The sequence below is a fragment of the Schistocerca serialis genome, chromosome 1 (genome assembly GCF_023864345.2).
Source record: "Schistocerca serialis cubense isolate TAMUIC-IGC-003099 chromosome 1, iqSchSeri2.2, whole genome shotgun sequence".
NCBI lineage: Eukaryota > Metazoa > Arthropoda > Insecta > Orthoptera > Acrididae > Schistocerca > Schistocerca serialis.
In genome coordinates, this window is record NC_064638.1 from 439,186,786 (window position 1) to 439,208,710 (window position 21,925).

The 21,925-nt window shown below is 40.9% G+C and overlaps 1 protein-coding gene across 1 annotated transcript in view; it reads left to right on the forward strand.

The window, feature by feature from the left end:
• LOC126472697 (ubiquitin carboxyl-terminal hydrolase 34) overlaps positions 1-21,925 on the forward strand; it is a 529,852-nt gene that overhangs the window by 457,360 nt on the left and 50,567 nt on the right. The window contains exons 48-49 of the mRNA XM_050099952.1: positions 286-518; positions 12,373-12,576. Coding sequence (XP_049955909.1) covers positions 286-518; positions 12,373-12,576 — 437 coding nt within the window. The remainder of the gene's footprint in view (positions 1-285; positions 519-12,372; positions 12,577-21,925) is intronic.

Sequence of the window (21,925 nt, forward strand, 5' to 3'; positions counted from 1 at the left end):
AAGTTTTTTTATTTGAGATCTGCTCCTGTTTGTAGAATTGCAAAACATCCATAAACTATTGGAAATAACTTCATTTGTTGCAAAATGCAGAAGAAAATGCAACAGTCTTTTGCTGAATGTTAAAACTCTTAATTTGTACTGAAACTATAATATTATTTGCTGTGTAGGAATGACATAATTACCCTTTTAAATGGACATTACACAATACAATCTATGTTCTTATGCTTTCAGAATTTTTATCTTTTTTGTATTAATTTCTTATCCACATATTGTCTCTCCATACAGAACTATTGAAGGAAATGGTTCTGCTAATGCCTCAGGAAGTTATACAAGTACTGGTTCCTCTTCTATCTCACTGCCATGCTGTCTTCCAAGAAAATCACAACGCATTGCCAATGGGCCCATACTTCCCTCGCCGTGGACACAAACTACCACCACATGGTATAAAGTCGGGTGCAAGGCCAACCCGTCCTATGGTACAGATGGCTATTCCTCATGGGCAACTGGAGGCTGCTAAGGTCAGCTACAGATATACATATTAGTTGCAAGTTATTATTTAAACTCATTTAAATGTCTTGTTGGAAATATTTGTCTGATGACAATGCTTGTAATTTTTTAATGCATATGAATATTTTTGTTTTTCTAGTTTTAAAACACTGTGTGAGAAATGTAAGTGACATAACGTATGAACAAGTAATTCACAGTACATAACTTATGAACAAGTAACTTACAGTTATCAAACAGTGATGCATTGCTTGTATTATTGTTCTGGCTTGACTTTGCACGTTCTGTGTTTGATTACCTTTTCATACAGTCTCCATGAATGATTATTTAGAGAAAGGTTTGTTCAAGAACAGCTCTTTTGCATGTACCATTTTTATACCACACAACTTGTGAATAAGTATCTTTAAACAATGTATCTCCCTTCCCAACATTGCTAAAATAATGGGAACTGTGAAGACTAATTATTATGTAAGATTCTTGACAACATTCCAAGTAACTTTTTTCAAACATTAATTTCAACCTTTACTTCAATTCAAATGCAACTTTTCTGTTCCTAATCATTTGTTTGTATCCAAATGTTGCAAACCAATTTCATGTTGCTTGGTGAAAACTATTGTAATTTTTGATGCAGGGCCTTTCTTTGGCATAGTAAATAGGTATTTGTATTGTGTTGATGCCTATAGTGAATGTAGTGCGGTATAGTGCAGTGCAATGTTTTTTGTGCTATTGATATGAAAAGTAGGTTGAGCATGAAACCTGGACTCAGCAAGAAGCATCTTCCTCTTGAGTAACACTGAGAGTACCATTAATCTAAATTTTCCTATCAAATAAGAGGGATCACGGTCAGGAGTGTTACTTACTAGCAACATATCAGTATTGAAGTGCTGCTGCAGCTGTTTGTTTACCAATTGTAGCTGTGAAGGCAGTTGCAAATTTTCTACTTCCACTGCACGGAAGTACTCTGTTAGCTCATGGTATAGATGACTCGAAGTTAAACACAGACCAGAATGTGCTGTAGTATTCATTTTTTCACAACTTACAAAAAGAATGCTTTCCGTGTGTGTGTGTGTGTGTGTGTGTGTGTGTGTGTGTGTGTGCACGCGCCTGCGCGCGCATGCACATAAATTTACTTGAAATACAGTAAAATTTTAAGAATAGCTGGAATGAAAGATGAAATTGTGCCTTATTGTAGGTGTGAAAACATTCTTGCAATTACTGAAAATGAGACGGTGCTGGAAGGAAGGAAACGTATAGTTTAAAGAACAGAACAAGAAAACAGAACTCTAGCAAGCAAGGGTGAAATATGAAAGAAAGGCTGGAATAATGCTTGTTTCATATGATGCAATTGTGGAAGTTATTACAATCCTAGAAGTACAGGGTTATTATATGCCTCTTGTTAATGGTGGCACTGAATTCGCTAAAACATTTTTAAATGATTCACATGTATCAGCATGTACAATGATAAACATCTTACTCTTGAATTTCTCTTCACTACAGTAATGGTTTAAGGAGTATTTTAAAAGATTTGTACATGTAATTATCATGTTAGGACCGTACCTCGCGTGGACATATATGTAAATATTTCTGCATATTATTCACATAGTCATTAAGTGCAACATAATGTGCTGTGCAGTTTCATTTACTTTTATTTATAGCTATACATGTTGTTTTTAACTCTGTTAATGCTGTATTGATAATGATCAAATTAGCTGTATTTCAGATCTGTTTTGGTTGTAAAGCATCTGCGGTGATTTTGTTTGTCTTACACATCAGAAATATAGGCTGTAAGTATGGTTGTAGTAGAAAAAATTAGTTTGTCTCTCTTTCCACTTCTTGCATTTTTCGTAGGTTTTTCTTTACTCTCTTTTGAAGTATCTGGTTTAAGTAGCTAGAAACCGTTACTTTCATTCTTTTTACTTGTATAATGTCTTTGAAAAAATCTGAAATTGTGGGAGGGGGTGGGGGCGTAGTGCAGATAATGGCAGCTTATTTATTCCATAAACAATTCACACTTGCTTCTAGTAGGTATTTTAAGTTTTGCATTCAGTACTAGTGCTGAGATTGATGTGGGGCGGGGTTTGACAGTCTGCCAGCTACATGTTTAAAAGCAGCGGACATTCTGACATGAAGCTGATGCTTTAGTGCATTCAGTTTCTACTTTTTCCACTCTCCTGCCTTAAAAAACTTGTTTGTACTGAACCACTACCTTAGAAAGAAAAATAAGAATTCCCGGGGTCATATTTATATTATATCAAATTAAACATTTCACTGTCAAACATCGCTTGACAAAGAAGCGAAGCATTTTTATAGCTGTGCGTTTTGCAGAACACAGTTGTTTGAGTAACAGTTTCTCCAGTGCTTCGTTAGACGTTAATCTCAGATACATTACCCCATCGTTTCTTTCATATTTCATTGCTGCATGCTAGTATTCTGTTTTCTTGTTCTGTTCTTTAAATTATGTATCTACACTCCTGGAAATGGAAAAAAGAACACATTGACACCGGTGTGTCAGACCCACCATACTTGCTCCGGACACTGCGAGAGGGCTGTACAAGCAATGATCACACGCACGGCACAGCGGACACACCAGGAACCACGTTGTTGGCCGTCGAATGGCGCTAGCTGCGCAGCATTTGTGCACCGCCGCCGTCAATGTCAGCCAGTTTGCCGTGGCATACGGAGCTCCATCGCAGTCTTTAACACTGGTAGCATGCCGCGACAGCGTGGACGTGAACCGTATGTGCAGTTGACGGACTTTAAGCGAGGGCGTATAGTGGGCATGCGGGAGGCCGGGTGGACGTACCGCCGAATTGCTCAACACGTGGGGCGTGAGGTCTCCACAGTACATCGATGTTGTCGCCAGTGGTCGGCGGAAGGTGCACGTGCCCGTCGACCTGGGACCGGACCGCAGCGACGCACGGATGCACGCCTAGACCGTAGGATCCTACGCAGTGCCGTAGGGGACCGCACCGCCACTTCCCAGAAAATTAGGGACACTGTTGCTCCTGGGGTATCGGCGAGGACCATTCGCAACCGTCTCCATGAAGCTGGGCTACGGTCCCGCACACTGTTAGGCCGTCTTCTGCTCACGCTCCAACATCGTGCAGCCCGCCTCCAGTGGTGTCGCGACAGGCGTGAATGGAGGGACGAATGAAGACGTGTCGTCTTCAGCGATGAGAGTCGCTTCTGCCTCGGTGCCAATGATGGTCGTATGCGTGTTTGGCGCCGTGCAGGTGAGCGCCACAATCAGGACTGCATACGACCGAGGCACACAGGGCCAACACCCGGCATCATGGTGTGGGGAGCGATCTCCTACACTGGCCGTACACCACTGGTGATCGTCGAGGGGACACTGAATAGTGAACGGTACATCCAAACCGTCAGCGAACCCATCGTTCTACCATTCCTAGACCGGCAAGGGAACTTGCTGTTCCAACAGGACAATGCACGTCCGCATGTATCCCGTGCCACCCAACGTGCTCTAGAAGGTGTAAGTCAACTACCCTGGCCAGCAAGATCTCCGGATCTGTCCCCCATTGAGCATGTTTGGGACTGGATGAAGCGTCGTCTCACGCGGTCTGCACGTCCAGCACGAACGCTGGTCCAACTGAGGCGCCAGGTGGAAATGGCATGGCAAGCCGTTCCACAGGACTACATCCAGCATCTCTACGATTGTCTCCATGGGAGAATAGCAGCCTGCATTGCTGCGAAAGGTGGATATACACTGTACTAGTGCCGACATTGTGCATGCTCTGTTGCCTGTGTCTATGTGCCTGTGGTTCTGTCAGTGTGATCATGTGATGTATCTGACCCCAGGAATGTGTCAATAAAGTTTCCCCTTCCTGGGACAATGAATTCACGGTGTTCTTATTTCAATTTCCAGGAGTGTATATATTTCCTTCCTTTCAGTACTGTCTATGTTCAGTAATAGCAAGAAAGATTTCAAGTCTGCAGTGAGATATAATTTCACATTTAATTCTAGCTGTTCTTATTTTTTTTTTTAAATTTTTTTATTTATTTATTAATTTCTTTTCAAATATATTTACGCACATGTACAAGAGATAACAGGTGGAATGCATTTTTTGCAATGATTAATTTGTTAATTTACATAGCTGGAATCTCAAGAAAGTGAAAGTGGAAAATTTTCAACTGCTTTCAAGCTGTGAGTAGCTTTATCTGTTACAGCAACCTTTCCTTCCATCAGGACCTTCAAAATTTCCAATCTACCGGATCCTATCACAGGGTGCATATGACCCGGGAGATCCGGGAAAAACTCTGCGAATTTTTTCATCCAACACAAAACTGGGAAAAACCCGGGAATTTTTCATTGTTTTAGATTTCTGTTAAATTTTTGTAATTTTGACTGGTAAGAACCGATACTCTAACAAAGGTTGTTACTGTATCCTTCTACTGCAGAATAATTCTGCAGCAATAAAACATGAACTAAAGGAAAAAAGTGAAAATAAAACTTAAATTGCAAAGGAAATGCGCAATATATAACAACAAAACACAGTGCTCATACAAGAGTCTACCAATAGCAAACTGTGTCAAAGACTTAGGAAGACTGCAACGCTTCATAACAACAAATTGCCTCCAGTGAACGTGGCGTCAGAACTGTTTACATTCATTTTAGCAGTTGCAAGCGGGACCCTGCTTGTGTCTGTGTATGTGCGGATGGATATGTGTGTGTGTGCGAGTGTATACCCGTCCTTTTTTCCCCCTAAGGTAAGTCTTTCCGCTCCCGGGATTGGAATGACTCCTTACCCTCTCCCTTAAAAATCACATCCTTTCGTCTTTCCCTCTCCTTCTCTCTTTCCTGATGAGGCAACAGTTTGTTGCGAAAGCTTGAATTTTGTGTGTATGTTTGTGTTTGTTTGTGTGTCTATCGACCTGCCTGCACTTTCGTTTGGTAAGTCACATCATCTTTGTTTTTAGATATATTTTTCCACGTGTAATGTTTGAAGATCTCAAGTATTTGGTATAGGTCCACATATATTCTACCTTGAAATACGCAAGTGTGGGCTTCACTGTTTACAAACTTTTTTAATAATGGAAGAGTCTCAAGACTACGATTAAGACTTGAGTCACAGTGGTATTTGCAAAACTTAGTGACCCAGTGTCATTCTGTTCAATTGCACTGTCCATGCACTAGCATCTCAGTCATTTGAAAGTTTTTATCTGTATATTTAGTTATGCTTTTGATAATTAGCTTAGTGCCTGGTATTTAATATTGGCTCACACTAATTATGGTGGCAATCTCTTTCATGAGTCTACATGTAACAGATTCACGACACGGTTGGCTGGTGATATCAGGACACAGTACATGGACGAAAGTTCTTCACTCATGAATTATAATTCCACACAGTTCATAGTCTCTCTCAGTAACAGTACTCACTGTATTATATTCAGTTTCAGATTTCTTGATTCCAAAACCGTCAGAGCGTGGTCACCTCAATGACACAACACACACATACTGAAGGCACAATTATTCGTATTAATTTGTAGGTTCTTTCACTGACAAAACACTAATACAAAAAGAGAAGATGACTACTATTGTGAAAATTATACTCATTTTGGCAGTGCAGCGGTTGGAGTTTTGATTAGCCACACACCCAGCAGTACTTGTACCCCTCACACCGAATCCTCTCATGCGGCTCTAACAGTGTCTCTCTATACTCCTCGAAAGGGACGCTAATGAATGTGAAGCAGGCAGTGATACTCTTGCAGTGTGTTGTCTAGTCAGTTGTATTTCTAATCTCCTGCAAATGTCACTGGTAGGCACTGTTCCACTGATAGCCACATTCATTTATGTAACCAGTTGACAGCATAAAGCACACTGATTAGTTATGTTTTGCTTATAATGATGAAGATTTATAGCTGGTCACATTAGACCAATCACAGAACATGCTCTAAGGGAAATCAGAACATGTAACAATGTGATGCCATGTAAGGAAAATAAGGATGGAAAGCATAAAATCCCACAGATGCTTGCCAAAATTAGCTTCATTATAACAGGAAAAATGTTTGCATTAAGACAATTACACAGATGTCATCACATTTTCTGCATAAAAGGACCAACCAGAAGCAGATTTAAATGTACAACTCTTATTCAGCGATAACTTGACTTCAGCAACCACTTAATTCTTTGCACTCTCTCACCCTGACATTCTTTCTCACTGCCATTTTAGTTGTGTATTCCAAATCCTGTGAAATGTTTCAGATGTCAAAAGTATTATAATACACTCCTGGAAATGGAAAAAAGAACACATTGACACCGGTGTGTCAGACCCACCATACTTGCTCCGGACACTGCGAGAGGGCTGTACAAGCAATGATCACACGCACGGCACAGCGGACACACCAGGAACCGCAGTGTTGGCCGTCGAATGGCGCTAGCTGCGCAGCATTTGTGCACCGCCGCCGTCAGTGTCAGCCAGTTTGCCGTGGCATACGGAGCTCCATCGCAGTCTTTAACACTGGTAGTATGCCGCGACAGCGTGGACGTGAACCGTATGTGCAGTTGACGGACTTTGAGCGAGGGCGTATAGTGGGCATGCGGGAGGCCGGGTGGACGTACCGCCGAATTGCTCAACACGTGGGGCGTGAGGTCTCCACAGTACATCAATGTTGTCGCCAGTGGTCGGCGGAAGGTGCACGTGCCCGTCGACCTGGAACCGGACCGCAGCGACGCACGGATGCACGCCAAGACCGTAGGATCCTACGCAGTGCCGTAGGGGACCTCACCGCCACTTCCCAGCAAATTAGGGACACTGTTGCTCCTGGGGTATCGGCGAGGACCATTCGCAACCGTCTCCATGAAGCTGGGCTACGGTCCCGCACACCGTTAGGCCGTCTTCCGCTCACGCCCCAACATCGTGCAGCCCGCCTCCAGTGGTGTCGTGACAGGCGTGAATGGAGGGACGAATGGAGACGTGTCGTCTTCAGCGATGAGAGTCGCTTCTGCCTTGGTGCCAATGATGGTCGTATGCGTGTTTGAGGCCGTGCAGGTGAGCGCCACAATCAGGACTGCATACGACCGAGGCACACAGGGCCAACACCCGGCATCATGGTGTGGGGAGCGATCTCCTACACTGGCCGTACACCACTGGTGATCGTCGAGGGGACACTGAATAGTGCACGGTACATCCAAACCGTCATCGAACCCATCGTTCTACCATTCCTAGACCGGCAAGGGAACTTGCTGTTCCAACAGGACAATGCACGTCCGCATGTATCCCGTGCCACCCAACGTGCTCTAGAAGGTGTAAGTCAACTACCCTGGCCAGCAAGATCTCCGGATCTGTCCCCCATTGAGCATGTTTGGGACTGGATGAAGCGTCGTCTCACGTGGTCTGCACGTCCAGCACGAACGCTGGTCCAACTGAGGCGCCAGGTGGAAATGACATGGCAAGCCGTTCCACAGGACTACATCCAGCATCTCTACGATCGTCTCCATGGGAGAATAGCAGCCTGCATTGCTGCGAAAGGTGGATATACACTGTACTAGTGCCGACATTGTGCATGCTCTGTCGCCTGTGTCTATGTGCCTGTGGTTCTGTCAGTGTGATCATGTGATATATCTGACCCCAGGAATGTGGCAACAAAGTTTCCCCTTCCTGGGACAATGAATTCACGGTGTTCTTATTTCAATTTCCAGGAGTGTATAACACACTGTCCTGCCCACTTATTAGCAAGGTACATCATCCACATTTCTTCACATACCTCTCTTATCAGCACACCACCTAGGTTGGAACAATGAATGTTGCATATATTTGCAAGAGGAAGGATGACATATTTGAGGCAATGAAATACACAACTCATTGTAGTCATCAAAATTTATGATATCTTTTCATTGTATTTTCAAGAAGCCAGTTAAAAAGGCAGCTGTTTGTACACACACACACACACACACACACACACACACACACGATGTTGGATTCCTCAGAAAGACTTTCACATGTAGCTGTTCTTGTGCAAATGCTCCTGCCATATCATAACAAGTAAAATTTCATTCAGAAATTTGTTATACTCACAAAGAGTCAGACAGCCTGACTATTACTTACCTTCAGGATGGTGGCTCAAATGATTGTCCAGACATCTAGATTTAGATTTCCCATCTCAGCAAGCAGTCTGTCCCTAATAAACTTGTCTTGAACCGTACGTTAAGTACTAAAAAATCTTCCTTCTTTACCATCAAGAACCACTGCTGCCACCAAAGCCAACAAAGGGGGAAGGAACTTTAAACTTCAGGTTTTAGGGAGGTTTATTAGGTAGTGGCTGGGAGTGGGGAGGGGGGGGTGGGGGGCAGATCAGTCAGAACCCAGGCTAAGAGTGATCCGCCTAGTAAGGAAAAAGTCTGAGATAAAGGAAAAGGTTCAATAGAGAATAATAAGTGAAAGGTAATGTGATAACAAGCTTAGAGATGAAAGGGGGGAAAGCGCGAGAAATTAGGCCAGATATAGAGCAAGAAGAAGGGAAAAACGCAAGTGGAAAAAGTAATACAAAGAAGTACAAAGAATATTAGAGAGAGAATAGAGTGAGTTGCATATGGTAGAAAAAGTTACATAACAGAAAAACAAGTAAAATAAAATAATAATTGTAACAACTCAAATGCAGATAGGAAAGTGTATGGGAGAATGAGAGGATGTATTGGATAGCAAGTTCCTACATTTTCAGTTCTTCTGGCTCCAGCTGCCAGAGACTGTGGTTGTGTGTGTGTGTGTGTGTGTTTTGGCAGTTCTGACTAAGACCTTGTTGGCCAAAAGCTAACTTTGTGACAGTCTTTTTTGTTGTGCCTTTCTGTGACTCAGCATCTTCATTATATGGTGAGTAGCAACTATCCTTTTCATCATATTGTTCCATTCTATACTGGATTTTCCTGTGTAGCAGAAATGGTTTGGTGAAAAGCGAAACCTTTTCTTTAAGCAGTTTACCAGGGAGACGCAAGAGTAATGAAAATTTTTCGCTAGCAGTTAGTAGAATAACAGTTCCTAATTCTCCCGGTATGTGCCTCCAGTAGACACAAATTTGTATCGGTTGTCCTACCAGCATTGGTGTGGAAGCATTATTGTGGTCAATGTGATTGTTTTTGTAAATGCTGTTTCATGTGTTTGGTGATTTTTCTAAGACACATTAAATACCAACGTGCTAACATCAGGTTATGTTTCCTGTTAGGGAAATCGGCAACAGAAACTCTCAATACTGTGAGCAGATTATGGGGAAGAAGCTTTGAGCGAGAAATTGGTTTACAAGTGTTTTTTATGGTCCAGTGTCAGTTGAAGACAAATCATCAGTGGGATGTCCTTTGACTTCCAGAATGGGCAAAAAAGACTGAAAAAATCCATCTTCTGATCACGTTTGATCATCATAGAACAGTCAATGAATTGGTGGAAATAACTGGAATGTTGTGGAGGTCATGCCAACGAATTTTGATTGTAGATGAAATGTGTTGCAGCAAAATCTATCCTGTGTGTACTCTCTGATGTCCAGAAAGCCAATTGTTTTCGTGTGTGCCAGAAATTGAAAGAAGATCCAGAAATTTATCCAGATTGTGATGCAGAAGTCATTGTCGTTGTGGGTGCCGAATTCTTGTGTTACGGAAATGACCCAGAAACAAAGCGACACTCCAGCTACTGGAAAACTGCTTCATCACTAAGTCCAAAGAAAGCCAGGCATGTGAGATCCCATGTCAAGGCAGTGTAGGTCTTTTTTTCCCCCTGCCCCCATGAAGTCGTAGAAGGAGTGAAAAAAAAAAAATTGTTGGAGGTCCTAAACAAAATAACTTCAGGTGAGATTGAAAACTATTTTCGCCAATGGAAAAAGGTTTGGACAGATGTAATATATCTGGTGGACTCTATTTTGAAGGTGTTTAAGTTTGGAAAAATGTTCCATTACATGCACAATTTTTGTAAAACAACTGTGCAAAGTGATATTTCCCAAAATAGAAGTAGCTGTGTTTATTATATACACGAACAAAAAAAAAAACCACACCACCAAAAAATAACTAATGTAGACTAATTAAATTTCAGGAATAAATTTGACTAGGTAACATATTTTAGTGATTAACATTGCAAGATCACAGCTTAATGTAAGGATAAGATAAACTGTTGCAAATGGGAAATGCAGATAACTTTGGTGTAACCATCAAAATGTTGTTTGTAAGCATGCAAACATGCATGTATTGTGTTGTATAGGTGACAGAAGTTTGTTGGCTTGGAGTTTCATGCCTGTTGCACTTGGTCGGTCAATACAGGGGCAGTTAATGCTGTTTGTGGACGATGCAGGAATTGTCTCGTGACCAAGTAGGCCAAGGCAAGAAGCCAACACACTGTAGAGCATGTTGGGTTACAGATGTGGTATGTGTGTGAGCCTTATCCTTCTAGAAAACACCCCCTGGAATGCTGTTCATGAGTGGCGGCACAAAAGGCTGATTCATCAGATGGATGTACAAATTTGCAGTCAGGGTGCATAGGATAACCACGAGAGTGCTCCTGCTGTCATACGAAATCACACCTCAGACCATAACTCCAGGTGTAGACCTAGTATGTGTAGCATGCAGACTGGATGGTTGCAAGTGCTCATCTGGCCTGTTCCTAACCAACACATGGCCACCATGAGCACCGATGGATATGTAGCTTTCACCAGAAAATACAACAGACCTCCCCCCTGCCTTCCAAAGTACACTACAGGATGACTGGCTTGGATCTGTCCTTGAAGTAACTGATTTGTAACAGTTTGTTGTTTCACTGTGGTGCCAGTTGCTGCTCAGATTGCTGCAGCAGATGCAGTAAAATGCGTCGAAGCCATTTGCCGAAAGCAATGGTCTTTGCTCTTGGTAGTGCCACATGGTCGTCTGGAGCCTGGTCTTCTTGCAGCTGTACATTCTCATGACCTGCCAGCAATCATGTACAGAGGCTAGATTCCTACCAAGTCTTTAAGCAATATCATAGAAGCAATATCCATCTTCTCTTAGCCCTTTTACATGACCTCGTTCATACTCAGTGGTGTGTTGAAAATGGTGTCTGTGTCGCCTTAAAGGAATTCTGGACTACGTCATCTCACCATGTCCAGTGTCAAAGGTAACCAATGCTCACAACCATTGCAGCATGTATTTAAAGCAAACCTGATCTGCATCTTCGTAATGGTTACTAGTGGATGGTCATCATCTTTCAGACGTAGGAACACGCCTGTCAACTTTTGTTTATGTCGCTCAACTCTTTCACGGTATTGATTTCCCCCACCCCCCGACAGCGTATTCTTCCCTTATTTGTCACCAAAGTGAAAATATGGAGTTTCAGTGAAGTGATTAAAACACAGCTGAATGTAACAAATGCACTCTTGACTAGAGCAACATGTCTACTGGCAGCATCATTTCTGGTACATCCACACTTCAGTAGTAAAATATCAATAACCACAGTGATCACATTATCCAGATCTTTGCCACAGGCTGTTTCATTCCATTGTGTTGTAATCACTTCATTGAAGAACTTAATATCTGCAATTCAGGGAAGAACATACAACAACACATCAATTTCTATTTTGTGAAATATTACTTGTAAATCTGCTGGTCATAACTGTGTGTTACACAGTATCTTTTCTTCAGCAACTTGGCCTCCTTAACTTTTATATTTTGTTAACATTAGAATGCCTATTGCATACAAATGCAGCATTTTACAATTGGATGGTCTTGCTTATTGTGATAGTTCAGACACATCTCTATGTAAATGCATAAAATTAATTTTTGACAATTATAGGCTCTGACATTATTATTTAAAACTTCTAAATCTCACAAAAGCTACATTTCTCAAGTAGCTGTAGTGTTTAGTGACCTACAGTATTCTGTTTTAAATTGTTATATTTTTGTTCTAGGGAGTGGACGAGGAATATGATCATGCACTTCATGACTTTTATTCTCCATATCACGAATTCATTGATGTCATGTGTCGATTGGCTATAAACAATGAATGCATGTCAGAAGCACTTGTGAACTTGAGTGCCATGGTGGGCTTTGAAGGTGTTCCTCTGCATTTAACATTCTTCCCAAAGCTATGGGTCGACATTTACCATGCACAGGTTAGAATTCTTCTTTATTATTTCAATTTTTATGTATGTCCATCAGTACTTATTAAAATGTATTATACTATCTTGTTAAGTTTTAATGAGAAAATTTTGTTGACATTCTAGACATAGTCATGTTATTCACCGTACTGTAATTGGGTCCTGTCAAACTGATAAACTATTAGTCCTCTACATTGACTGTTGTTTCCATAATTCACTGTGAGCTACTACTTTCTCCATCCTTGACTGGCTTCAAAACTGACAAGACATTAAAGTTGTGAACTTACCTTCCTCTTACATTGATTGTGATATTTGCCCAGTGGTTATTGTTGCTGTATAAAAATACCGGAATAACTCATAAATTATGTAATATTGTTGACTGTTACTCTATTGAAGTGGGAGTGGGAGGAAGATATGGAGACAGAAGATAGACAGGCAGTCATACATACTTTTATGTTGTAATTTCATGTACTAATATGTTCCATGACCTTGGAGATTTGCTCCTAATTTGGTCCTACAGAACTTGACGTGTAAATAAAACAAATAAATAGCTGAAATTACATCATAAAATATTGACACATGTTTGGAACATATACTCTCAAATAGTACTAATTTCAGAAAGATGATAATGACACACAAATATTTTTGAAAATTACATCACTTGGAAAGAATGATCTTACTGAATCCAAGCTTGAAGGCCATTACAGCATTATATCAGAAAGCTGATTCAAAGTGCAGGGGTAGGGAATACACCATAGTACAGTCCATCTTTTCTGTGACAAAAATGGCTGTGCTATTTCAAGCTCGTACAGTGAGGAACCTACATTTGAAGTGAAAAATTGAAGCGATTGCTACTAGTATTCCTTGCCAATGTGAAAGTGTGCCATAACATCATGTTAATGAGTTTGGAAGGAGCAGTCTTTCGAAAATTAACTACATTGACATCACACGTTAGGGGTTGTACTGTTTCCAGGCTTGTCATTGCACTGGTCACCATTGCCCAGAAATGTTTCATGTTGAAATGGCCATGTGAACTGCGTCACTGGACGGATCATGCTGCAACAAATTCTGCAGTGATGGTTACCTCAGTTGTTGGTCCAAGCAGCTTGCATTGTGGAATGAAATAGTGGAAAAATGTCAAGCAGGTTGCTTGGAGTATCATTAGGCACAACATGTCAACATTACTGTAACCTACTAAGGACAATGTAGAATATAAACTGCTACATCAGTGAAGTTTTAGATCTCATCGTGTCACCCTTCTCTCAGATAACTCTGAATTCATTCATGTCATATTTCAGCAGAACATTCAGAATATTAGGTACCATTGCTGTCCTGGAATGCATGTTTTCACAAACAGTAGTTTGCTTACTGTCATTGAATTGATGTGTAATTGACTTTATAATGAAAATGATAGATTGCTTCTCACCACATAGGAGACATTGAGTAACAGACAAGCACATTGGTGGTGATGGTGGTGGTTACTACTGGATATTATTAGCTATCAGGCTGTGTCTTTACACACACACACACACACACACACACACACACACACACACCTTGATGTCTTTGACTGCTTCTGATAGGTGTGGCAACCATTGCTGGGACAGTTAGTGGGTGTATAGGAGAGACATAGGATGGGGAAGGAGAGGGCTAGCAGCTTAAAGGTGGGGAAAGATGCTAATGCTGCTTTTGGTAGTGGCAGGAACAGGATAGTGGGCTGCTAGATGCAGTGTTAGAAGGCTGTGCTGAGGTGGGAAATGAGGGAAGCAGCATCATTGTGCAGGTGCATTGGTAGTTGTATGTAGGGCTGCAGTGGAAGCAAGGAAGAGGATCTGATGGTAGAGGATAGAGACTAGTGAAGGTTGAGTCCGAGGAGGTCATGGGAATGAAGGATAAGTTGCAGGGGGAGTTCACAATTGCATAGTTCAGAAAAGCCAGTGTTAGTGGGAAGAATGTACATGGCACAAGCTATGATATGATCATTAAAGTGCAGCACATTGTCTTAGGTGGCATGCTCAACAATTTGATGGTCCAACTGTCTCTTGGTCATTGTTTGCCAGTAGACATCCATTCAGACAGACAATTTGTTATGTTAGGTCCACAACGAATGCATCACAGTGATTGCAGCTAAGTGGTAGATCAGGTGGCTGCTTTCATTGGTTGGGTTGTTTGAGGGAAGAGACCAAACAGCGAGGTCATCGGTCTCATGGGATTAGGGAAGGATTGGGAAGGCAGTCGGTCGTGCCCTTTCAAAGGAACCATCCTGGCATTTGCCTGGAGTGATTTAGGGAAATCACGGAAAACCTAAATCAGGATGGCTGAACGCAGGATTGAACCGTCATGCTCCCGAATGCAAGGCCAGTGTGCTAACCATTGCGCCACCTTGCTCGGTGCTTTCATTGGTGGCTCTCCCTTTAATGGGGGATAAGACATCTGTGACAGGATTGCAGAAGGAGGTAGTGGGAAGATGTATGCAGCAGATCTTGTATCTAAGTATATTGTTGGGATATGAGCCAAGGGGTTGGTGGTTGGGAGTTTGGATGGCTTAGGGGTACACAAGGATATTGCTTAGATTGGGTGGGCAGTGGAATACCACAATGGGAGGGGTGTGGAAGGTATTTCTCCTTTCAGGACACAATGAGAGGTAGTCAAAATTTTAGCAGAGAACATGGTTCAGTTGTTTCAGTCGTGGGTGGTATTGAGTCACAAGGGTGAGGGTAATCCTCTTTTGCAGCCAGACAGGCTACAGTTGTAGGTTACTATGGAGACAAGGCATGGGAGATCTGTTTCTGGAAAAGGTGGGGGGGATTAATTTTTGTGTGTGAAGGCCTCAGTGAGACCCTTGGCAAATTTGGAGAGGGACTGCTCATCACCATAGTTGAAAGAACCACTGTTGGCTACCCTGTATGGGAGGGACTTCCTGATGTGGAATAGGTAGCAGCTGTATTGTTGGTAGTTGCTAGATTTGGTATGGATAGAGGTACAGATTTAGTCTTGGGTGGAGCTCAACATCGAGGAAGGTGGTTTGTTGAGCTGAAGAGGACTAGATGAAGTGAATGGGTGAGTAGTTATTGATGTTCTGGAGGAATGTTGATAGGGTGTCCTCATTCTTTCTAGGCAGCATTATTATTGTCAAAAGAAATATAGTAATATGTGGGTAAGGTATTAAACAACAAAGCATTTGTATAACAACTTTCATTGAGCATACCTTGCGTGATGTTTTTGTTGCCTTATTTTTTGACATTTGTTATTAGCTTTTGAACAGTTTGTATCCATCTGTCCGTAAGCTGGCAAAGCTGGCAGGTGCCCTGTCATCGTCCGCTAATATCAGACCTCACAAATGGTCTCTCAAAGATTCAAACAAGTGCAAATTAATAGTGTCATGCCCAGGCAGTGTGTTTAAACATCTCAGATTTCAAGCCTCATAACATCCTGAGCATGCATAGTCATATGAAAGTGTGTTTTATCATGTAGTAGCAGTACTCCTGTGAGAAAAGTTGCAAGCAATTTGATCACACGGCAAGCCACCGCAAAAGGCACCAGTCAATTTGACCCTCCCACAGGAAGTGCACAAGTATAGGGCTCATGGCAGCCACAAAGATCACCTGCATTCCATTTTTAGTGTCTTGTGATTGAAAACAATAGGGCTTAAACTTCCTTCCATCCTCTCTTTTCCCTTCCTCCTGTTACTGAATTCAAGATTAGAATTGTTTCTCTCATACTTCTCCATTTTCTGATACCAAAATTATCTTCATATAATACTCCTTAAGGTCTTCTTTCTATTCTTCATGTTATCCTAGCCAATAGTCATTGTATTGGTCGTAATTTAGTTTTTCATATTTTTCTTGAAACTTTGATGGTATAGCTCCTGTTTTACAGCCTTTTTGATTCAGAATTAAATAAATTTTGTCATCCACAGATTTCAGTACTTGTAGGAGAATAATGCTTGCCTCATCCAGACCCTCTGATAATTTCTACTTGCCTTCTGGACTGTACCAAACAGCAGGCACTCAAAGGACCTCATCAAGGCTTGTCAATGTTGTCAAGTATAACCTTTACCCATACTAACTCATAGGAAATACAAGGTAAACTACTTCTAACAAACAAACCACTAAAAATTCTATTTAATCCATCCTTTCAAAAACTGTCACATTCTTCTCAAAGTAAAACCCACAGTCCCTGATCTGTGGGTTGGTCGATACCACGAGTCTTCCACAATCATATGCTCTGAATGAGCTTCAGTAAACTGGCTTTTGGCCAGAAAGCTCAACGTCAGACTTTGCTACTTGCTAGTATGGAATGTTTCTCTTTGACATTTGCCACATCACAGTTGTGTTAATCTTGCTCAGATATTACAGGGCTGTGTCTGTGGAAACCTTATACATCTGTAACTACTCATGATTACAGAAGATACAATGGGTGGATAGCAAATATTGAAAGGAATAAAGGTAGCAATTCACAATACAGGTGAGTGGTAAAGCTAACAACTCACTGTACAGTTTAGGTGTTGAACAGTGAACAGGTACTTAAACAAGACTGATAATGATACAAGCTTCAAGATTAGTTTTTCTAGTAGCTGTACTGTAAGTACATTAATTTAAACCATTAGCATTATCTATTTGTGTGTTGGCACTGCTTAACAGTGATGTTGCTATTGACGGCCTACATCACATGACATGAGCTATGATTGGCTAACAAAAGTACATCATACAGCACAATGTTGATTTTAGTGCTTTTTGGAAGGTACCACGCTGTATTTGGTGGAAATAGTATGTATACTTTCATAATACAAAAATATGCAGTAAACATGTTGCCGCACATTAAAGATCTTTCCAAAATGCATTGGTTTTTTTGCTGAATTTCGTTTCTTAAAGTGCTCAAAAGTTCTATGTTGATGTATAAAATCTTTACCATTCAATGGGTTGATAAGTTTTACAGTTCCGAGGTCAAGTATGTTGTCACTTAACATGGAAAAAACTGTACTTTAACCCAGGTTATTGTCAGGAGTAGTCACCTTTCCTGTCCTCTCAGCCAGCAAGATCAGGCATTCACAGAGGGTAGGATTACTTGTAGTTGGGAGCTTCAGTGTGATGCACGACATGGGGCTGCTTAGAGATGTGGCTGCCATCGAGTCCATTGTGTACTCTGTGTGCATAGCAGGGGGAGTCAACCCAAATGTAATATGGATCCTGCCTGATGCCAACTAGAGCACAGGGAGCCGCCAACTGTAGTTTATGGCTTACGTTCCCTACTAATGATGTGTGTCGCTTTGGATCAGAAGAAAATCTCTTTGGTTTCTGGCGGTTTTGTGACACTGTAGGCTGCAGGTTCCTTAACTTGCCCCTGAGGGTGGTGATGTATCGGGTACTGCTTAATAGGTCAGGGTTCCATTACACGAAGGAGATAGCTACACAGGTAGTGGGGACTGTGTAGAATGGACTGGGTGACTTTTTAGGTTAGGAGGTCTCGGGTCCTCAGTGTCAAAGGGTACAGGTGAAACATAGGACATGGGTAGATGTGAGCCATAAGTATTATAACTATAAATTGTCATAGCTTGTTTTGGAAAGAACCAGAGTTCCAATAGTTAATAGAAAAGTACTGTAGCTCAAATTGCTATAGATACTGAAAGCTGGCTTAGCCAGAGATGAGTTCAGCTGAATTTTTGAGAAGAATGTGACAGTTTTTGAAAGGATAGATTAAATAGAATTTGTAGTGGTTTGTTTGTTAGAAGTAGTTTACCTTGTGTTTCCTTTGAGTTATTATGGGTAGAGGTTATACTTGACAACCAGAATAAATGAATAATTGGTTCCTTTTATCGATATGCTACACAGATGATATAATGGCTGAAAGATTCAAAGAAAACTTGAATATCATCTCCAGTAGATACTCCACTCATACACTTAAAGTTGGGGGTGACTTCAACCTACCCTCAACATGTTGGCAGAAGTAAATGTCTGCAATAGAAGTAAACACTTTGTCCAAGAATATATTGTGTTCGAACATTATGAATTACCTCGAAGAGCACGCTCTTGTTTGCACACAATCAACACAGGCTTAGAAAACATCATTCTTGTGAAACACAGCTAGCTCTTTACACACACAAAGTGTTGAGTATTATTGACAAGGGGTTTCAAATTGATTCCATGTTTATAGATTTCCAAAAGGCTTTTCACACTAGACCACACAAACGGCTTGTAGTGAAATTGCATGCTTATGGAATATCGTCTCAGTTATGTGACTGGGTTCATGATTTCCTGACAGAGAGGTCACAGTTCGTAGTAACTGATGGAAAGTCATCGAGTAAAACAGAAGTGATTTCTGGCTTTACCCGAGGTAGCGCTATAGGCCCTTTGCTCTTCCTTGTGTGCGTAAACTATTTAGGGGACAATCTGAGCAGCCATCTTAGGCTGTTTCCAGATTACACTGTCATTTATCGACTACTAAAGTCATCATAAGATCAAAAGAAATTGCTAAACGATTTGGAAAAGATATTTGAATAGTGCAAAAATTGGCGATTAACTCTAAATAATGTAAAGTGTCAGGTCATCCACACGAGTGCTAAAAGGAATCCGTTAAACTCTTACACGACAAAACAGTCTAATCTAAAGGCCATAAATTTGACTAAATAGTTAGGAATTACAAGTACGAACAATGTCAATTGGAAAGAACACATTGAAAATGTTTTGGAGAAGGCAAATCAAAGGCTGCGTTTTATTTGCAGAACACTTAGAAAATGTCACAGATCTACTAAAGAGACTGTCTACACTACGCTTATTCGTCGTCCTCTTTCGGAGTACAGCTGTGTGGTCTAGGATCCTTACCAGCTAAGATTAATGGAGTACGTTGAGAAAGTTCAACGAAGAGCAGCACATTTTGTATTACCGCAAAATACAGGAGAGAGAGTCACGAACATGATATAGGATTTGGGATGGACACTATTAAAATAAAGGCTGTTTTGTTAAGGCAGAATCTTCTCACAAAATTTCAGTCACTAACTTTCTCCTCTGAATGCAAAAAAATTTGTTGATGCTGATCTACATAGGGAGAAACGATCATCATAATAAAATAAGGGAAATCAAAGCTCGCACGGGAAGATATAGGTGTTCGTTTTTTTCATGCACTTTTTGTGAGTGGAATAATAGAGAATTATGTAAAGGTGGTTCAATGAACTTTCTGCCAGACATGTAAGTATTATTTGCAGAATATCCATGTAGATGGAGAATCGATTGCAAACCTTTAATGCAAAGCCAAGTGGAAGATCTGAGTTGGAGGCACAGGAGGTAAATGAAATCATAATCTGCAAACAATCTAAGAGAGCTGCTGAGATTGTCTCCTAAATTGTTTATGTGTATTTTGAGCATATTGTTTCGGAGCCCACTTCAAAAGTAGGTGGCTATGAAAACATACTTGATCTCTTAGCAACAAATAATCCTGAGCAAATAGGGAGCCTCATGATGGATACAGGGATTAGTGGCCACAAGGTCATTGTAGGAAGACTTATTACTGTAACATCCAAACCCACCCAAAATAAACACAAAATATATCTACTTAAAAAGGCAGATAAAAATTCCCTTGATGCCTTCCTAAAAGACAGTCTCCATTCCTTCCTAATTCACTATGTAAGTGTAAACCTGATGTGGTTTGAATTCAAATCAACAATGTTGACGGTGATTGAGAGATTTATACTAATAAATTAATAAGCAATGGAACTGATCCCCCATGGTACACAAAACATTCAGAACACTTTTGCAGAATCAACAAGAAAAGCACACGAAATTAGATAAAAGAAAGAAGATTGGCAATGTTTTGCGGAAGTTTGAAATTTAAAGCCGACTTCAGCATGGGATGCTTTTAATAGTTTCCAATATGGTGAAACACTTTCTTGTAATCTCACAGATAATCCAAAGGTATTCTGGTCATATATAAGTACACAAGCGGCTAGACATAATTAGTATCTTCACTGCGTAACAGTCATGGTAATGTTATGGATGACATTACTGCTAAAACGAAGTCACTAAATAGTTTTCTGAATTTCTTCGCCAAAAAAGACAAAGTAAATACTCCAGAATTTAAATAAAGAACAGCTGCCAACTTGAATAAATTAGAAGTAGATATCTTGTGTGTAGGGAAGCAACTTGAATCACTTATGTAACCCAAATAGTTTTCTTTCAGAATATGCCAATATAAAGGTCCATACTTAGTAAGAAACTGCAAAAAAGGTGGGAATTTAAGGAGATGGGACCTGGATAAACTAAAAGAACCAGAGGTTGTACAGAGATTCAGGGAGAGCATAAGGGAGCAATTGACAGGAATGGGGGAAATAAATACAGTAGAAGAAGAATGGGTAGCTTTGAGGGATGAAGTAGTGAAGGCAGCAGAGGATCAAGTAGGTAAAAAGACGAGGGCTAGTAGAAATCCTTGGGTAACAGAAGAAATATTGAATTTAATTGATGAAAGGAGAAAATATAAAAATGCAGTAAGTGAAACAGGCAAAAAGGAATACAAACGTCTCAAAAATGAGATCGACAGGAAGTGCAAAATGGCTAAGCAGGGATGGCTAGAGGACAAATGTAAGGATGTAGAGGCCTATTTCACTAGGGGTAAGATAGATACCACCTACAGGAAAATTAAAGAGAACTTTGGAGATAAGAGAACGACTTGTATGAATATCAAGAGCTCAGATGGAAACCCAGTTCTAAGCAAAGAAGGGAAAGCAGAAAGGTGGAAGGAGTATATAGAGGGTCTATACAAGGGCGATGTACTTGAGGACAATATTATGGAAATGGAAGAGGATGTAGATGAAGATGAAATGGGAGATATGATACTGCGTGAAGAGTTTGACAGAGCACTGAAAGACCTGAGTCGAAACAAAGCCCCCGGAGTAGACAATATTCCATTGGAACTACTGACGGCCGTGGGAGAGCCAGTCCTGACAAAACTCTACCATCTGGTGAGGAAGATGTATGAGACAGGCGAAATACCCTCAGACTTCAAGAAGAATATAATAATTCCAATCCCTAAGAAAGCAGGTGTTGACAGATGTGAAAATTACCGAACTATCAGCTTAATAAGTCACAGCTGCAAAATACTAACACGAATTCTTTACAGACGAATGGAAAAACTAGTAGAAGCGAACCTCGGGGAAGATCAGTTTGGATTCCGTAGAGACACTGGAACACGTGAGGCAATACTGACCTTACGACTTATCTTAGAAGAAAGATTAAGAAAAGGCAAACCTACGTTTCTAGCATTTGTAGACTTAGAGAAAGCTTTTGACAATGTTGACTGGAATACTCTCTTTCAAATTCTAAAGGTGGCAGGGGTAAAATACAGGGAGCGAAAGGCTATTTACAATTTGTACAGA